Here is an 18,095-nt window from a genome sequence, read left to right on the forward strand (position 1 = left end):
GTGGCCTAGGACACGAAATTTTGGCATTCAAAACTAAGGGCAACTGAAGTGGCAAGCACCTTTAAAGGAATTGCAGTTAGGGCCCTAGGTTTTTAAAGCGGGTAGTGGCACGTTGTGCACGTTCGTTTCATTTTTTTGCATGTTTCTGCTTGTTCCGACATTCTGACAAAATTTAAGCGATTTAAGCTATGCGTTTGAATGAAATACACCTGAACGTAGCCGATGCCTCTTGAAGCGAATGAGACACCTTTCGCGGAAAGTAGTATCTTTTTCCTAGAATGAGAGTGCAGTCCGTGTCGGACTTTCGGACTATCAGCGTATGGCCACTGCGATCCCCTGGCCATCGATAAGACACTGGCTTTTTTCCCCTTCTGCTTCTTGGAACTGTATAAAAGCGGCAGCTGCTGTTGCTGGGCTGCAATTGTTGGTGAGCATTGCCTGCGGGCCCGAAAACAACGCGGTAATTTTAAGTGTTTTTTTTTTGTTTCGCTTTTTGATGACTGATACTCACATGTGCGCGAAGTAATAAGTGTTGTCAGTGTTGACGTAAGCGTGAAGACTGTGGAGTTGTTTTCTTTTTTGGCTCAGTGAGCAGAAGGCCGTTGTGATACTGAAAATCGTTTTGAATTAAGGTGAGGTCTGTGGGTGAAAATGGAAAATTGTATACCAATTGTCTGCTGAGGTGGGCAAAATTCAAGGGTGTTAATGGAATAAGTGGTAAACTAATCCACACCAAATTTCATTCCAATCTATCCACCAATTCACCCATAGAAGGCGGGGCGGTTTTTATGAAAAAAAGTGTGAATTTAAAAAAACAGCCACAAAGTTTTTTTCACGGAATGATCTTGGGTTACCTAGAACCCTATACGCCAATGTAAAAAAGATATTTGAATATTAGCTTTTTGTTTGGGTAAACGATTTGAGAAAACGGCCAGTTGCTTGGAATATCTCTCTGCACTGTAAAAAATGTTCGGAATTTTACCATACAGTGGTCTAGGAAAATTCCTATACATGTATAGGAATTACTCAAATTCCGATACATGTATAGGAATATTCCGATTTGTATAGGTTTTTTGTTATTCGGGCTGAAAATGTATAGGAATATTCCTGTACATGTATCGGAATTTGAGTAATTCCTATGCATGTATAGGAATTTTGCAGCCCTGTATAGGAATATGGCCAACTGAAAAAAAGGAATTTGCTATCAACCTCATGACCAGCGATTCATATTATTGTATTTTGTCTTAACACTCGTAATCAGTGCGATTATTTGTTAAAAACGTACACAATTCACAAAAGCCGCTTGTTCGCCCACTGTCCGGATTATCCGCTAGATGGCGCTAGTGTCGTTTCGACGGACTTACTTCTCGGTGCACGCTGCGGCTAGGAATTTGGTTAGGTCAGGGGGCTCGCGACCCATCCAGTGTTGCCAGACGTACCACCTTGGTGGTACATGTACCACTATTTCGAGCCCCGTACCACCGTACCACCACCGAGCGATTCCGTACCACCTTTTCCGGGAAAACACCGGATTAGGTCCGCACGCAGGCAAACGGAACTTTTCGGGCGCCTGGGCCGGGTAGTCGCCGCCCAGAAGTCGAGCATGTAATCCTTTGCCTGCGTTCGTGACCTATTCCAAGGAAAGGGGCTCTGGTCGGACAGGTCGGGCGCGGGAAACTGAAATTGCAGTGCCACTTTTGGGCCCCGCCCGAGGGACGCGGGCAACAAAACGGGCTTGCTTGCTTGTACACCAGCCGGAGGAGCCGCCGCTGACTTCTTCAGAATTCTCAATTTGGCCAAATTCTAAATTCCCGATGTTTACGCCTAGCGAAAATTTTTTGCCCCCCCCCCCCCCTCCGTACCACCATACGGCTCCAATGTACCACCTTTCCCCCACCCCTCGCGTACCACCGAAGAGCCCCGAAGTACCACCTTTTCCCCCTCCCCGTACCACCGAGCGCTGTTCGGCTTCTGGCAACGCTGGACCCATCACGTTGTAAGAGAGTTGAGGACCTTTCAGCCCTTACATCATTTTTACTGAGGTGATAGTACTTTCACCTTGTGTGTCCTTTTGGTAAAGTCGAACTTTGCCAATTTGGAAGACCGTGATGAAGGATCAGTAGTGATCCATGCTCGACGATCTATTACGGCGTAAAGTTCGGCCGTTGTATTAAATATCTGACAGTTCATCCGGTTCAGCCGTCTAATTTGGATATTGTGGTGGAAATCCCATACATGCATTGCAGTTACGCCATTCCGATGTTTAGGAAAATTCCTATACAACGGATGGGAGAACGCCTATACACGTAATAGTTATAATCCCGTACTGATGTATAGGAAAATTACCATAGGAGTGCATGGTAAAATTCCTATACGTGTATATGTAAATAGCTTCATATACATGTATAGGAATTTGACTAAAAAAAATTTTTACAGTGTGATAATAGTTACATGGACCACAAATAACTACTCCAAAAAGTTGCGTCAGTCTAAAACAAAACTAAATGCGTGGTCAGTTGACGGAGTGGAAAAAATTTTTTGACGTTAATCGTAAGACATGGTAAACCGCCAAAGGCGCATACACTCTGCAAACTAAAGTGTGTACATAGTATGTACTCTACAAATCAAAGAGTGTGCAAGCACGCTCTAGCTAGCGCATGCCTGCCAAGCATGCACTAACTAGTGCATACATGCCATGTCCACGCTTCCTGATGCAAAAAACTCCTTATCCCTTATGGAGTAAACGTCTCCTTCAGTTAGCGTGTACATGGCATGTATGCACTAGTTAGTGCATGCTTGGCAGGCACGCGCTAGTTAGAGCGTGCTTGCAGGCATGCTCCAGTTAGAGCGTACCATGTACACTCTTTGATTTGTAGAGTATACACGCTTGTTAACAGCATGCAACACACGCTCTGTATGAGTATGTTTTGCAAGTACACGCTAAAATCCAATCGATAAGTCCTATCTAAAAGGATGGACCAGTTCAAAAATGTACTAATTCTGTTGTGTTTTGAAATCTCACATTCAAAATCAACTCTTTAAATAGGGTAAACTATACAGTTATCGGCAGGGGTACAGTTATCGTCATCTCGGCAAATAATTGGGTCCTGCTCTGCAAGTACGCGTCCGTTAGTGATGCGGCCAATGCAGGTCGCTAGAGACACCTTTTGAGCATGCAGGACCGAGACAGCATCGCGTTTGACTGAGCATGTCAGCCAACAGAGCCACGTTTGTTGTCAAGTGCAGAATGAAGCCGCTTCGGCCGCCCGTTCTTATCTTCTATGCTAGGAACAGGGGTTCAATCTTTCGTTACACTCTAAAAAATAATGGCATTTCTACTACACCGTCGTATGGTAAAAGTACCAACTTCGGTATGGGAATCGACAATCCTATACGTGATTTGGAAAATTCCTATGCTTTTCGTTCTTTTGCCAACGCGGTGTGGTAAAAATCCGAACCGAGTATAGGAATTTGATTTCCTTTACTCGTGATCGGATTTTTGCCACACTTTTTAGTAGAAATCCTATTACTTCAGGCCGTCGTATAGTGCTTTTCCTACAACGCATTAGTAAGAATACCAAACATTTCTGAAAAATCTTTTCAGGAGAGAGGGGAACAAAACGGATATTCAATGATAACAGGCTGCACGCACAAGGACTAAGGCGGCAAAACTGCCCCGAGAAAAGTAAACAGAAGCTCATGTGCGTCAAACCGTTGGATAGAAATTAGCACTAGACGATTCGTTAACACCGGTTTAAAGTTATTTTGAATCTTGTTCTACCCCATTATCACATATGGTTTTCGATTATTTCGACTTCTTCAGTAAAACTTGAAATGGGTTCGTCTCTGATAATCGCGGCAACTCTGAGAACTATCTATATAAATGAGCCATGGTTTTAAATCCTCGCGAAATTTTACGTGACATTATAATGAGACTGACAATAAACGTAGCGCTCCAAAGCATTATGACATCGTCTATTGTTAAGTTACCTTGTAAAACGTGACTGGGGTAAGGGTTTGGTCCACTGTTAGCCGCCTGGCGCCAGGTTTCACAAACCTGCCGCTAGGTGGCGCTTGGAGCGCCGTGCCCGTTCACCAACAAGTATTTCCGATTAATGATACTAAAGTAAATAATTTTCGACAACTATATCATTTGTTACCTAAGTAAGTGTCAGCCCTAGCCATTGGCTTCCAGTTTTAAACAAAATATTACACTATAGTCGAGAAAAACGTATTTCCATGTTGCCACTCGCTGGCGACTGCGGTCGGCCATTAGGTTGGGTGCACGCAAGATCTTCTTCATGGCCAAGCGGTCCATCTCGTATTGGAGTAGCTTGGAAAGGACCGCTCTGTCCTTCTAGTTGGAGGTCACCTCTACTGGAGTCCTCACTACGTCATTTTTTGAAACACCATCCCGAGAGAGGTGATGCCATGTTCTCCCGAGTGATGTTCTATGATCCAGTAAATAAGCTCTCCTATGCTTGAATAGGAGTTTCACCACCTCACGTAACGAAAACATCCCACAAGTCGTATGGGATTTTTCCCATACACGGTGTAGGATTTTTCCCACACCCTAATATAGTAGAAACCCAACAACACGTATAGGATTTTTGCCATATCGACATATGGTAAAATTACCATGTCCCGTGTGGGAAAAATCCTATACCGAATAGGTTAAATGCGTCCGATACTTTTATAGGATTTCTACCACAATTTTTTTTAGAGTGTAAATTCGTGAATGTGGGCGGGAATAAACTATTCTCTTTGCCAGGTTCCTTCTCCCCATCTATTGAAGAGGGCAAACTGTGCTTGGCGCACAGAAATTCCTCTTGCTTGTCTTCAATCGGGGGGTGCCGATAACTGTACCCAAGAAATCACCCCAAACACAGTTATCGTCAGGGTGGCCTCAAACTTCTCTGCTGTTTCGGGCATCGTTGGGGAGTGAATATTCTGGTTCATTTAGACCATAGGAGGACCCCTACTAAATTTGAACGAAATCGGATCACTTTTTCCCAGTGATCTACGTGATTTACGAGATGTCCTCCTCGGTGCTTTGGAAGGTTTTCGCAACTCATGGTGCTAGTAGTCTGTGAGTCTAAAAAGAAGAGCCCAAGAGGCATAACAGAAGAGAGAGGGGGTTCGTGACATGTCGAGGGGTGATATAGAGTGCCTGTGACGACTGTTAAAAATTTTCGTCACTTTCGGTCATGTTTTGCCTTTTAAACAAGGCGTGCCGATAACTGTCATATTGGGTGCCGATAACTGTATTTTGGCTGCCGATAACTGTGTTTTCGGTAACCATTTTCTCAGGTCAAATAAGAGCGACACAAAAAGTTTTTCGTGAAATCTTTATCAGCCACTTCGTTGACTAGATCCTTGTGAGGTGTCTGGAACAAGTCGCACGGGTCTAAATGTCATAACCTACCCTAGAGGCCCTTGAAAAGAAAGTGATGCTCTTAAACTGACGGTAACTGTATACTTTACCCTATTTTTGTGTGAGCGAAGAAAAGCGAAGCCTGTCACTCGGGTAAGGTTGGAAAGTTTTGTCTGTCTATATTATGTCCGGACTACTTACTCCTGAACGGCTCGGCCGATTCGGCTCAGATTCTGCAGGTCTATTGGATATGTCCTTGTGGCCGGTATTCACTGACATTCAGCTTCCTGTCACATCCCATTAAGTCATACCAACAAAAAACGAGATAAAAAAGACGGCAGAAGACAAATTTTCAGTGACTTAAAGTGGTTTTCTGGGCGGAGTGAACCACCCCAGACCAACTTTTCGTAGGCAACATCGGGCAGGCATTGGTCAAGTACCGGGCAACTATGCGCAACTACGGGCAACTGCCGGGCAACTACGGGCAACTGCCGGGCAACTACGGGCAACTGCCGAGCAACTCGGGGCAACTGCCAGGCAACCACCGGGCAACTCCGAGCAACTCCGAGCAACTCCGAGCAACTGCCGGGCAACTATGGGCAACCACCGGGCAACTGCCGGGCAACTGCCGGGCAACTGCCGGGCAACTGTGCGCCCGAGCACAGCTCGCGGGCAACTGAAGGAAGATGTCGGAAAACATCAGTTCAATAGGTCGGTTTTGACACCCCTTTTTAAAGGCGTAGCAAAAACATGCTAAAATCGACCTATTTTATTCTGCAGATCAGCCATTTCGAGTCTAAATCTATGACATATGGGTATCTTGCTTTTCATCTCGTTGAGACGAATCCATTTGCGACATCAGTTTTTCATTTCCACATATTTGATTTTTCACCTCTTTTCTGTCAATAGTACTAAAAATCTCCATTCAAGAAACGTTCATGGAAGCAGATGATACTCGTCTGGTACTGTCGTGTGTGCTATAGTTTTGACAGTATGCTCGCATGTTTGTGATTATATATAAAATTGTAAATAAGGGTTAGAACATATATGATTGGGGAGTGAGTGTCGATGTTGGTCCTTGCCGCGCGGGGCCGAGCTGAGGAGACGGTGCCATTGTTTACGCCCGGTGCCGCTGGCGCTGTACCCGGGGGAGGGGAGGAGTTATCGATGTTTCGCGCACATTGTTGACCGTGCATCAAGCACTCACTGTCCCGCTCTCGAGTAAAAGCTAGCTGACACCTTTAAGTGTCTTGTATTGTTCTAAGTATGTTTGAAGTAGTAAAGGTATCATCTGCTAAAAATACCGGACTACGAAGTTTAAGGGGATCTGAAAAGAGTATCATAAACCGTGCAGGAACCCGACCGCTACCTGCCTCGGACTCCTCAGGCCTCCGCGAATTTCCCCCCCCCCCCCCCACACACATACACACACTTCCCCTCTCCGATTCGTTTGACCAGCCCGAAGGCATTCTTCGGGTCTTGGGGCCCCGTCATAGTCAGAAAAAGGCTGAGAGTGTGTCCCGTACGTATACGAAAACTTTGGCATGTTCGAAGCTCAAATCCTTGATAATTTCGAATCTAAGTTTATGTGTTATCTAAGTTTATAAAATCAAATATGTGGAAATGAAAAACTGATGTCGGAAATGGATTCATCTCAACGAGATGAAAAGCAAGATACCCATATGTCATAGGTTTAGACTCGAAATGGCTGATCTGCAGAATAAAATAGGTCGATTTTAGCATGTTTTTGCTACGCCTTTAAAAAGGGGTGTCAAAACCGACCTATTGAACTGATGTTTTCCGACATCTTCCTTCAGTTGCCCGCGAGCTGTGCTCGGGCGCACGGTTGCCCGGCAGTTGCCCGGCAGTTGCCCGGCAGTTGCCCGGTGGTTGCCCATAGTTGCCCGGCAGTTGCTCGGAGTTGCTCGGAGTTGCTCGGAGTTGCCCGGTGGTTGCCCGGCAGTTGCCCCGAGTTGCTCGGCAGTTGCCCGTAGTTGCCCGGCAGTTGCCCGTAGTTGCCCGGCAGTTGCCCGTAGTTGCGCATAGTTGCCCGGTACTTGACCAATGCCTGCCCGATGTTGCCTGCGAAAAGTTGGTCTGGGGCATATAGATTCATCACAAATTAAAATTTGCTGTGCCACCAGACCGTCCGCCCTCTGCCGCCCAGCAAAATGAACCCATTTTCTGACACTTATTTCCTTAAATTTAAGTCGGCGTAGAGTGCTTTTGATGATACTTCGGTCAGTTTTGATACAAAATTTCACATGCGCCTCACCTTTGCTTTGCAGATGGAGCTAGTTACTGCATTGTTGGTTTTAGCGGCGCTGGCGATCGCCACACATTTTTACAATCGAAGACGAAAGTGGGTGCAGTCCGTGGACCTGATCCCTGGCCCTCCAGCTTTGCCGATTATAGGCAACTCCTGGGAGATCTTATGGACGTTCAAAACCGGTAAGTCCGTCAGGAAAAGTCAAAACTATAAAATTCGCACAGTGAAAATATTCTATGTTGCAGTAAAAATTCCCTATATTACGGAGTTGCAGCTGGCTTTACAACATACCTTTGAGGATTCACTGTACCTTTAAGATATTTTGACGAATGTCGTTTGTATTGTGGAGGAAATATTCACCGTAATATGCCTTACAACGTAATAAATTTAGAGTGATCGTTCAGTGCAACATTTTGGCATCGTGGTATTCCAGTGTGAGTTAAGTCCTTTTAACAGCGTTGTCCTGACTCCACTGCAGATCAGACAGAGGCGATCAGCAATTGGACGAGGAAATACGGCAGCATATACCGCCTCTGGCTCGGACTTGGGCATGCCGTTGTTGTGCTCAACAACCCGGAGGATGTTGAGGTACTGGAAAATATGTGGCTCTAGCTCAGCCTCTAGTTGCAAATGCGGTGACAGCAATTGGTTTTTAAATGCATTTTTCATCTTTGTTATGCCGCAGATTCTTCTGAGTGGCTCTAAGCACATTGAAAAGTCGAACGTGTACCGTCATTTGCATCCCTGGCTTGGAGAAGGACTTCTCACCAGCAAAGGTACGCTCAATGAAGACACGATTGAAGCATCAAAAAGCTACCAAGTAAAACATCATTGACGGTGCATTCCAGGTCAAAAGTGGCACATGAGAAGAAAATTAATAACACCAACTTTCCACTTCCGTATTTTGGATCAATTCGTGCAAGTGTTCGACAGTAACGGCAATATTCTGGTCGAGAAACTGTTATCTACGAATGGCAAGACAATCAACATCCACGATTTCATCACCCTATGCACGCTTGACATCATATGTGGTGAGCAGCGCAAGTCTTTTTTTTTTTTTCAGTAGAAGTGGTTGTGGTTGTATGTACCTTGGTACCATGTTGTTCAAAGAATGTGAAGTGAAGTCATATTCGTTGTAATGTGAATCTTGTCACATTCTTCTACATACGATGTCCCAATCGTTGGAACGTGACACGGTCGTCTAATGAGTGTGTCAAATTCGTTTGAACGTGGATCAACCTGCAAACGATTGTGGCATCATACTTAAACGTAACAGCATTATTCACATTAAGGCATTGACATCGCATTTGTTGAATAACAGTGTAATCATGCCTCTGTAACAGTAAGAAGTTTCGCCGTTTTGCAGTTATTGGTGATACCGATGATGTTTTCATGATTTATTTTTCCAGAAACTGCCATGGGGACTAAAGTGAACGCACAACAGGACTCCAAGTCGCCGTACGTTTCTGCCGTCAGCGAGTAAGTTCATGCCGTATTCGTGCCAGTGAACGCGCTGAGTCTTTGAAACCCACGAGTACCGTTCGTGCCTGACCAACTCTTAGCACAGCACGTTGACGTTTTGCTCATTTTGTCAGTAGTTGCACAAGTCAGCATAAGTCAGTTCCACACTGGTAGCCAACGAATGTGACGTCATATTCGTTGGAGTGTAAATTTTGTCACGTTCGTTTAGATATGATGTCACACTCTTTTGAACGTGACTCGGCCGTTAAAGTAGGGTGTCACATTCGTTTGAATGTGGATCAACATTCAAACGAATGTGACATCATGTTCAATCGAACGTGACGAAATTCACATTCGAACGAATATGACGTCACATTCGTTGGCTACCAGCACTCTCAGCCGTTCACTATTTCTCGTTAGCAGACGTATTTCTGAAAGCAACCATAATACTTAGTATTAGGTTGTTAAATACTTTAAAATTTCTTTGTAATTTACTAAGAAAACGGTAATATCAGTTCAGTAATTAGCAATTGCTAAGTAATACTGACAAAAAATACTAAGTATTATGGTTGCTTACAGAAATGCGTAAGCTAATGAGAAAAAGTCAGTAAAAGGCTGAGAGAGTGAGTGCACTCTCCAAATCCAAGTCTGGGTCTGGGCGAGGGGTGAATTACTAGTGTACTCATGTGTACAAATTTGCCCGTACTCAGTGTACTCACAAGATTTAAAAAGGTGAAATTCTCTAGTTTTTCGACTGATTTAACGTTGACTGCCGTTAAAAACGCTAAATAATGCCTTAAAACTTTTAAAATTGTGAAATTTATGAGCAAAGCAAGGTGTACTCACCCGTACTCATGTACTCATGTGTACACCAGAACGCCGAGTGATTCACCCCTCGGGTCTGGGTCAGTCTCACACTATTTAGCTTGAATCAAGGGGAACAACTGCAGCCAACTCTGTACATCACTATTCCCCCAAATTTTAAAAATTACTGGAATCCATCGAAGTACTTCTCAAAATTGGTCAACTTCATAAAAAATAGGAACAAAATTTTGCAGTTTCTTAACAATCTTTCGTCTCCCTATCAATGTAATAAAAGTTTAGCCAGTCAATCATGTTCACAAAAACCATTACCAAACAACTAAGTTTTATTTTCAGTTTTATTCGATATTTCTGTTTTGCAGTGCACTCCTCTCAGTGCACATGCGAACCATGCAGCCATGGCTTGGCAACGACTGGTTGTATAACAGAACGGAGGGAAGCAAGACCTTAAACGCCGCTCTTAAAGTTCTGCACAAATATTCTCGAGAGGTGAGTACTTATGCCTTGGGTAAAGCAAATGGCGGATCTGCTGGTGGAGCTTGGAACCATCGTGGCCATTCACATGAGCATCCACTTTTATCCATGGCACTGATGGTTAGGATTGTCTTGGACCTGCACACTGTTATCTAAGTTGCGATACTTTCAACACAAAAACGTGCGATGATATCCGAAATGTGATTCCCACGAATCATTGCTCCTGAGATGCAATGACTTCTGTATCGCACAAAATTCTGCAATGATCATCGCAACTTTCTGCAATGAGGATCGAAATTATTGCAAAAAACTGTGATGATGACAACACAAAATCTGTTATCATTGCAGTTTTTTGCAATGATCATTACAAAATTCTGCGATACTGTAGCTCATCACACCTTTTAGCAATGATCATCACAGAAAAGTGCTGTGAAATTTGTATTGCGCAGAAAGTGCGGTCTGTATCGCAAGTCAAATAACAGTGCACTGACAGTTAGGATTTTTCTATTAGGAGCGTCGTCTTTGTCTTATCCTCTTTTGCTTCATTGAGCATCGAGGGTAAAATATTAATTTTTTCCAATACCGTTTAAGAAGCACCTCATTTTCCTGTTCATAGATCGCAGTGTTAAAAGTGAAATTAATTGTGCCACAGCTCCTTAGGAAGGTAATAAATTTGCGCACCTTGAGTGATTCCCGGTATCTTGATAGTATGTAGGCTGCAAACCTCTCATTGTCACCCCTCTTGAGTTAGTTCCGATCTGATTCTTGATTTGGGTTCCTTCTTACAGTAGTTTCATAGCTAAAGGGTCTAGTCAAGTGCACAACTGTTACCACTGACAAACCGACTGAAAATAATCAGCAATTATTTTTAAAAAAGCACTTTGGTGCTAAAGCCACTTTATTTGGGCTTTAAAACATTTTTAGAATTTTTTGATTTGTATTATGTATTAAATAGCAATTATCTATAGGCGAAAAAGTTCTGCACTTGACTAGGTTTTGTCCTGACGAGAACCTCCAAACACGAAAATGGCGGAGCTAGTAAAAAATATTATGACAGTCTAACGACGACCAAAATCATTCCCTCAAATTATCAAGACATTTTAGATCGCGAAAATAAAAATTGACGTACAAAAACAGATTGTTTGTGCAGATATTGTGTCTTCAGAAGAGACTGCGAGTTGGGGCCGTCAGGTTGGCAATGCTACTCGGTCCCAGGTAGCCCCGCTCTTTCGTATTTAATGGACTTTCCGAAGCACAAATTTCTCTTGCTCTTTTAGGAATAACCCCATATAATATCCGTTCTTACGTTCCAGGACTCTTGGTCAAGTTATTGCTGAGAAATAATTACATAGCAGCTTGCATTCCGTCCGAGTGGTTTGAGTGCGCGCGCCACTAGCGCTGCGGCGCCGACCGGAAGGACCCGGCGCCATTGCCGCCGATCGGACCCGCTTTTGGCTCTTTAAATACAAATATGTCTCTGAAAAGCACACACTGTAAAAATTAATATCCGGAATAAACGACGGATCCTTCGGCAAAAAAATTGCCAACGGTTCCTTCGTTAATTTACGAAGCTCTTCGTATATTTACAAAAACCTTCGTTATTTTTTTGAAAGATCTCTGCTGATTTTCCAATCACAATGGAAATTTACGAAGCACCTTCGTAAATCTACAAAGATCCTTCGTAAATTTACAGGGAACCTTCGTTTATTAACAAAGAAACTTCGTTAATATACAGAGATTCTTCGTAATTATACGTCTGGAATTAACGACGGATCCTTCGGCAAAAAAATTGCCAACACTTCCTTCGTTTATTTACGAAGGTCCGCCGTAGATTTACGAAGACCCGTCGTAGATTAACGAAGCCCGTCGTAAATTTACGACGCCCTTCGTAAATTTACGACAGATTTTGTAAATATACGATTATTCTTCGTAAATTTACAAAGAACCTTCGTAAATTAACGACGAACCTACGTTGATTTACAAAAGTTCCTGTAGGAAAGAAACATTTACAGTGCACTTTTGGACATTCCCAAAAACCCTTCGGAAAATATTCCGTCGTAAATTCACAACATATTTTTTACAGTGCATGAAGGAGTACTTTCATTTACACCGTCGCGTTCCTCATGAAATTATGAACCCGCCGATTAGTTTTTTGGAGACTTTTCACCGTATACAAACTGAAAGATATGAAATTTTCGGGGCCCTTCCGCGGCTCTCCCGTAAGGTCCCATGTTAAAATACCCAAACTTTAACTCTAAATATCTTGCAAACTAATGCATTAACGATACTTTTCGAACACACCAACGTGTAGCGGAGGTTCTCGTGAACAGTTTGGTATAAAAATATACGCCCTTTCACCGTAGGCCCATTAGCTATGAAACTACTTTAAATTTGCTATCTCTCTCCTCGTGTGTGTATGCCCCTGTGTGATACTTATGTGTAACTGTCTAAACAATTTATTATACGTCTGGCCGGGTCTTTTATCTGCTCCGTCAACAATTAATACAAGCAAATTTTCTCAGTTGACGTGGCCCAGACAAATTTTCACAAACTAAATTTGTTTTCAAATGGTTTTGTTCCCCACGAACTTACTATTATTAAAGTTGTTTTTTTTTTTGTCATAAAAATGGATAAGCTGGCTGCCTCGTAACCCGAAGGTCTGGGGTTCAAGTCACAGTGCCGGTACCAAGTTTCGGTACAGTTCTAGGCGCAATTCTCTCATCGCAAAGTCTAATGCTTAGACCGACGAGGGGGTCAATTTGACCCCTTTTAATTTTCGTCATAAATTTTTCTGACTTATTTTTTTCTTCTCGGATTTGGGGCTTTTTGACTTTTTATAAATACCAGAAAAGAACATTTGAGTGAAATTTCGGCGCTGTCGGACCATTTTTGTGGGCGTAGGACAACAATATACCTAGAACCGCGGCAGGGGTCATTTTGACCCCTGTATTGTTTGCACTCAGGAAGTTCGAATTTTGGCAATAAAAAAGCGTCACAAGCGTCAATTTTAGTGGTGAATCATTTGGGAGTGCTATGGACTGCCCTGGGAGACCTAACTTGGCCAACGGCATAGGCGACCCGCCGAGCAAACGCCTAAATGTATGCAAGATATGTGTGTTCCGCGTAAGGTATCTGTAGAATAAAAAAATCTCATTCAATGAACGTTAATGAAAGCAGATGATACTCGTTTGGTTTTCTTCGAGGTAGTAGTTCGGGCTTTTTTATAACTGTGTATGAAATAAATAGATAGCCCAATAATATTCATGGACCTAAGCGAGCTGGCCAATGTCGGTGCGAGCCGAGCTGTGGCTTGCACCGGCCGAGCCGTGAGACATTGTTGCTGTTCTGTGCGCGCTGTACCCGGGGACAGGGGATTGTTGGCCGGTGCCGCTCGCGCTGTACCCGCGAGGTATTGTCGATGTTTCGAGCAGACTGTCTGCCATGCGACACTCACGATCCCGCCCGGCAGCCACCACCCTAATATTATTGTATTATTGTTAGGATACCGCTTGGTTTCTGGACTCAGCAGTAAAAGCACGGTGACACCTTTATGTGTCTAATAGTTTTAGATACGTTTAAAGTGTGAAGGTATCATCTGGTAAAAAATCTACGTCACTTTGTACCCATCCCCACACTGAATAACAGGAAAAGTTGCGATATACATCGGCAACTTTTGCCCGTCCCGTACATTGAGGAATGTACTAATTTCGCCTATTTTTAATCCGGACGGGACTTGAACCTGAGTCTGGGGTCAAAATAGATGTTTTCAGATCAGCAAAAATTAGCTCAGCACCCTCATACACATCAAAAACAATGCAAAAACTTCAAATAAAAAGAATGTTCTACTCTACAAATCAAAGAGTGTACATGGTACGCTCTAACTGGAGCATGCCTGCAAGCACGCTCTAACTAGCGCATGCCTGCCAAGCATGCACTAACTAGTGCATACATGCCAGGTACACGCTAACTGAAGCATACATTTACTGCATAAGGGATAGGGAGTTTTCTGCATTAGGAAGCGTGTACATGGCATGTATGCACTAGTTAGTGCATGCTTGGCAGGCATGCGCTAGCTAGAGCGTGCTTGCAGGCATGCTCCAGTTAGAGCGTACCATGTACACTCTTTGATTTGTAGAGTAAATGTACCCCACTGGGATTTGAACCCGGGTTCAAACCTCTCCGATTCGCTTGAAACTGGCACCGTTGGTTTTGTCTCGTCGCCCCGATTCCAAAAATTTCCCTTCATGCTCTTCTAGCTGTATCCGTTGCCGAAATCCTCCTCGACCTAAGGTAGACCATGATGCACCTGCAGCAGCGCCCCCGGGGCTCGGATCGGATTTGCTGCCAGCGGGCGGTTCTTAAGGGTCACCCAACACAGGTAGAACTCAAGCGTACTTTTACGCCTTTCTTCAAGCGTAGTAGAACTACGCTCGGCTTCAAGCGTAGTTCTCCATTTCGCCCCTCTCCCGCCTATCTAAATGCATGGGAGGATTTCTTCTCTACGCTTGACGTCAAGCGTAAAGTCTTCAAGCGTAGTCGTATGCTCGAATGAAGCATACAACTACGCTCCAGTTTTACCAGTGAAGTAGGCTGCATATCAAATTTGGTCAAGATCGGACCACGGGAAGTCCTCAGACGGACGAACGAACGGACGGACGCGCGGCATGGATCATACTCCGTCCCTCCGTCATTTTTTTAACAAAAAAATACAAGGGACGGGCCAAAAATGGTAGAAAAGGAGCAAAACAGGTTATTCGTGCCATGCGGGTTGCCTACCTTTGGCCTTTTAAGGCCCTATATAATTCAAAATATCATTGTTGATCTCAGATACATCATTTTACATCGTTAAGGCCAGGGACAGGTGGAAAAATGAAGAAGTTTGGTGAAATTTAATGAAATGAGTTCTGGGTGGAAAATGGTCCTTTGGACCTTCCTCTTTCAGGATCTGTCGGGACTTCAACTATCCGGGACCTGGAAGTGCTTAAAATACATCTTTAAGCACACTTCTGCATTTCCGACATTTTAGTAAAATTGTCCGTTTTGCCATCAAGGGGAGGTTCTGGTGAAAATCTTGCCATTTTCAAAATGAACCCCACTGTCATAATTTGTTGGGAATATGAAATCATACTTCAAAGAGACCATGAGCTCATGAAGAGACTACGATTTGATTTTCGAAGGCGTATGCCAGGTCTTGAACCCAGTCGAATTGTCTTGTTTGGACTGTTTTGGCTTTATTTAGCCGTATCTTAAAAAATCTTCTTGCACATACTATTTTGACGTAAAAGGCTCATCTTCACATTTTGCACTTCTTCGATTCATTTTAAGAAGATTCCAGCATGCCTAGTTCAAAATTTCCATTATATTAGTAATCACATGCTTTTTTATCTAAGAAGTCGCTAAAACTTGTCTATTTTGTACATTGTTGATCAATTTAAGTGAAATGCATGCTTAAGAAGCTTGCCAATGATAATGTAATGGACATTTTCAGTTGTGCATGCTGGTATCTTTAAAAAATGAATCGAAGAAGTGAAAAATATCCAGGTCAACCTTTCACGACAAAATAGTATGCGCAAGAAGATTTTTTTGGCTGAAATCCATAAAAATCTGTCACCAAACTTTAAACCCCCTTTTTCTCCGAAGTCTTTTTTCAACATTTGAATGGCCCTGTGCGCATACAGTTTGAAGTGTCGTCAATGATTTTTTTTCCACTGACTCAGTAGGTTATTGCGAGGAAACGCAAGTGACAGTTTTTTTATATTCCACCCCGAAGTAGGTTTTTGGGTGTTTTGGATATTGGTTTTTTCAAAAAAAAGGGAAATCTTTGGTTTTTTAAAAATGTCGAAGTTGAAAGTTTTGGGATTTGCTATCAGTGCCGGAAACTAAAATTTTTCACTTGCGTTTGTTCTTTGGACTTAGACGAACAAAAAAATATGTCGGTCAGGTCAATAAACCAAAAAGGGAAACGCACAGGAATTTTCTAACAAACACTTACAAAATTTTAAAAAGCCTGTATCTCAGGAACCGCTTGATATTATGGGATGGGATTTTTGGGGGAAATAGTTTTTTTATTAGGAGTAAGATTTTGACAGAAATTAAGAAGTTTTGGACCAGCAGTTTCTGAGATCAATTTTTTCACCTGTCCCTGGCCTTAAGGGCCCATAACATGAGCAAAATAAAAAAATACGGGCAGAAAAAATGGGGGTCAAAATGACCCCTTCCGCGGTTCTAGGTATACGAAAAAGTCAGCGGTTCTAGTGTTAAAGAAGCACTTACGATAAAAAAAATTGCTGTCTGAATTTCAGCTATTCTCTTTTCTAAATTATCAGACTGACTGAGTTATGATTTTCAGATTTCAAAGTCTTATCTTTCAGAGCAATTCTTACTCTGAATATTCAGACCAACATTGTAAAAATCTGCTTTTGACTATTTAGTCTGAATTTGTAGAATTTTTTTAACAGTGTACAAACCCAACTTAGAGCCCTTATTTGAAGCTATAACAATAATTTTTTGGGGGTTACACACGACTTGCTAATGATGTTTAAAATCCAAGACCAAATCTTGCCAGTAAGAAAGGGTCAGACATTTAAGGGCTAAAGTGAACTTTTCTTGCCCGGGCATCGAAAGCAGACGCCAGGAAAGTCAAGAGCGACGCAAGGGCAGTGTGTCCATCTCAGACAAAGACTTGGGTGTGTATTGATCGGACACTGCAACATGCAACAACGGTGTCCTGTTTTCCCCGGGCAAACACTTCTTTAAATCTAGTGTTTGCCTGGGAGACCTTGACACTATTTTGCCTTGTAGCCAAACACAACGAGGCCGACATTAGAGTCCGAGAGAACGGGTTGAGATGAGTGTCTCTCCTTTCCAGGACTTAAGAAGCGGGAGGCCTTCCTAGACCTTCTCTTGGAGGCCAGCGACTCAGCGGGCGCCGCCCTGAGCGACTCCGACATCCAGGAGGAGGTGGACACCTTCATGTTCGGGGGGAGAAACATTTCCATGGGTCTCGATTAGGTTAATACTCGTTAGAGAGGGCGCCACTGTCATCCCGGGGGCGCAATTTTCCATATCTTGCTGAAAAATGAAACAAATATGACAACCTGCTCTGCAAACACAACGTGTACACGGGGGGCCACTTTTCAAAAAGTGTGCCCACAGGCATAAACTGTTCTAAATAGAAAGCACGGAGGCACACAGTTTCTAAATATGTGCCTAGGACCCGTCTCGGTCAGGCACGTTGTTCTCAAGTTGAGCAGGCACAGTGCTAATAACTGTGGAGTGCATACAAGCACACATTTTATACAATGTCCTATGCTTTTGCACAATGCCCGACATTGCCGTTTTACCACGAAATTGTATTTCACGGTTTGTAATTTCTAGGGGGACGACACCACGGCGGCGGCCATGTCCTTTTTCTTCTACAACCTTGCCGCCAATCCGGAAGTCCAAGACCGCCTGGCCGAGGAGGTGGCCGAGGTCTTCGGTGCCTCCGATGGCGCAGTGACATCGCAGGACCTCGCCCAGTTGAAGTACACCGAAAGGGTCATCAAGGAGAGCCTGCGCCTCTACCCCAGCGTGCCTCTGTTCGCCCGGAGAATAAATGAGGAGCTTCCAATCACAGGTATTTAAGTGTGTACATAGCAAGCTTCAGATAGAAGTACACCGTACCCACTTTGGAACCAACCTGGCATGAAGACT

General features: G+C 43.5%; 3 protein-coding genes across 4 annotated transcripts; all 3 read left to right on the forward strand.

Moving 5' to 3' along the window:
• Positions 1–432: 432 nt before the first annotated feature.
• On the forward strand, positions 433–11,792 carry LOC117653677 (cytochrome P450 4C1-like). Of its 2 annotated transcripts, none has more exons than XM_034399499.1 (8): positions 433–460; positions 7,663–7,825; positions 8,122–8,231; positions 8,329–8,419; positions 8,492–8,674; positions 9,053–9,122; positions 10,289–10,415; positions 11,714–11,792. In XM_034399499.1, the coding sequence occupies exons 2-8, from the start codon at positions 7,663–7,665 to the stop codon at positions 11,735–11,737; spliced, it is 768 nt and encodes a 255-aa protein (XP_034255390.1). In that variant the 5' UTR covers positions 433–460; the 3' UTR covers positions 11,738–11,792. The 2 variants fall into 2 exon arrangements, with proteins under 2 accessions (XP_034255390.1, XP_034255391.1); XM_034399500.1 differs by lacking the exon at positions 433–460 and adding an exon at positions 573–632.
• A 4,815-nt stretch (positions 11,793–16,607) lies between these two features.
• LOC117653665 (probable cytochrome P450 4s3) lies at positions 16,608–17,411 on the forward strand. The gene is made up of 3 exons (XM_034399470.1): positions 16,608–16,629; positions 16,970–17,086; positions 17,269–17,411. Exons 1-3 carry the CDS (start codon positions 16,608–16,610, stop codon positions 17,409–17,411), a joined length of 282 nt encoding a protein of 93 aa, XP_034255361.1.
• A 310-nt stretch (positions 17,412–17,721) lies between these two features.
• Positions 17,722–18,026, forward strand: LOC117653666 (cytochrome P450 4V2-like). Its single transcript, XM_034399471.1, has 2 exons — positions 17,722–17,736; positions 17,778–18,026. The coding sequence occupies exons 1-2, from the start codon at positions 17,722–17,724 to the stop codon at positions 18,024–18,026; spliced, it is 264 nt and encodes an 87-aa protein (XP_034255362.1).
• Positions 18,027–18,095: the final 69 nt, after the last annotated feature.

The sequence above is a fragment of the Thrips palmi genome, unplaced genomic scaffold (assembly GCF_012932325.1).
Source record: "Thrips palmi isolate BJ-2018 unplaced genomic scaffold, TpBJ-2018v1 HiC_scaffold_8, whole genome shotgun sequence".
NCBI lineage: Eukaryota > Metazoa > Arthropoda > Insecta > Thysanoptera > Thripidae > Thrips > Thrips palmi.

Excerpts from the sequence above, each read along its gene's own strand:
- LOC117653677 (XM_034399499.1), top strand. The coding sequence starts at position 7,663 with ATGGAGCTAGTTACTGCATTGTTGGTTTTAGCGGCGCTGGCGATCGCC. Across the intron at positions 7,826-8,121 it reads CTTATGGACGTTCAAAACCG|ATCAGACAGAGGCGATCAGC; the intron begins GTAAGTCCGTCA and ends ACTCCACTGCAG. Across the intron at positions 8,232-8,328 it reads ACAACCCGGAGGATGTTGAG|ATTCTTCTGAGTGGCTCTAA; the intron begins GTACTGGAAAAT and ends GTTATGCCGCAG.
- LOC117653665 (XM_034399470.1), top strand. The coding sequence starts at position 16,608 with ATGACCCCTTCCGCGGTTCTAG. Across the intron at positions 16,630-16,969 it reads GACCCCTTCCGCGGTTCTAG|AAAGGGTCAGACATTTAAGG; the intron begins GTATACGAAAAA and ends CTTGCCAGTAAG. Across the intron at positions 17,087-17,268 it reads CATCTCAGACAAAGACTTGG|GACTTAAGAAGCGGGAGGCC; the intron begins GTGTGTATTGAT and ends TCTCCTTTCCAG.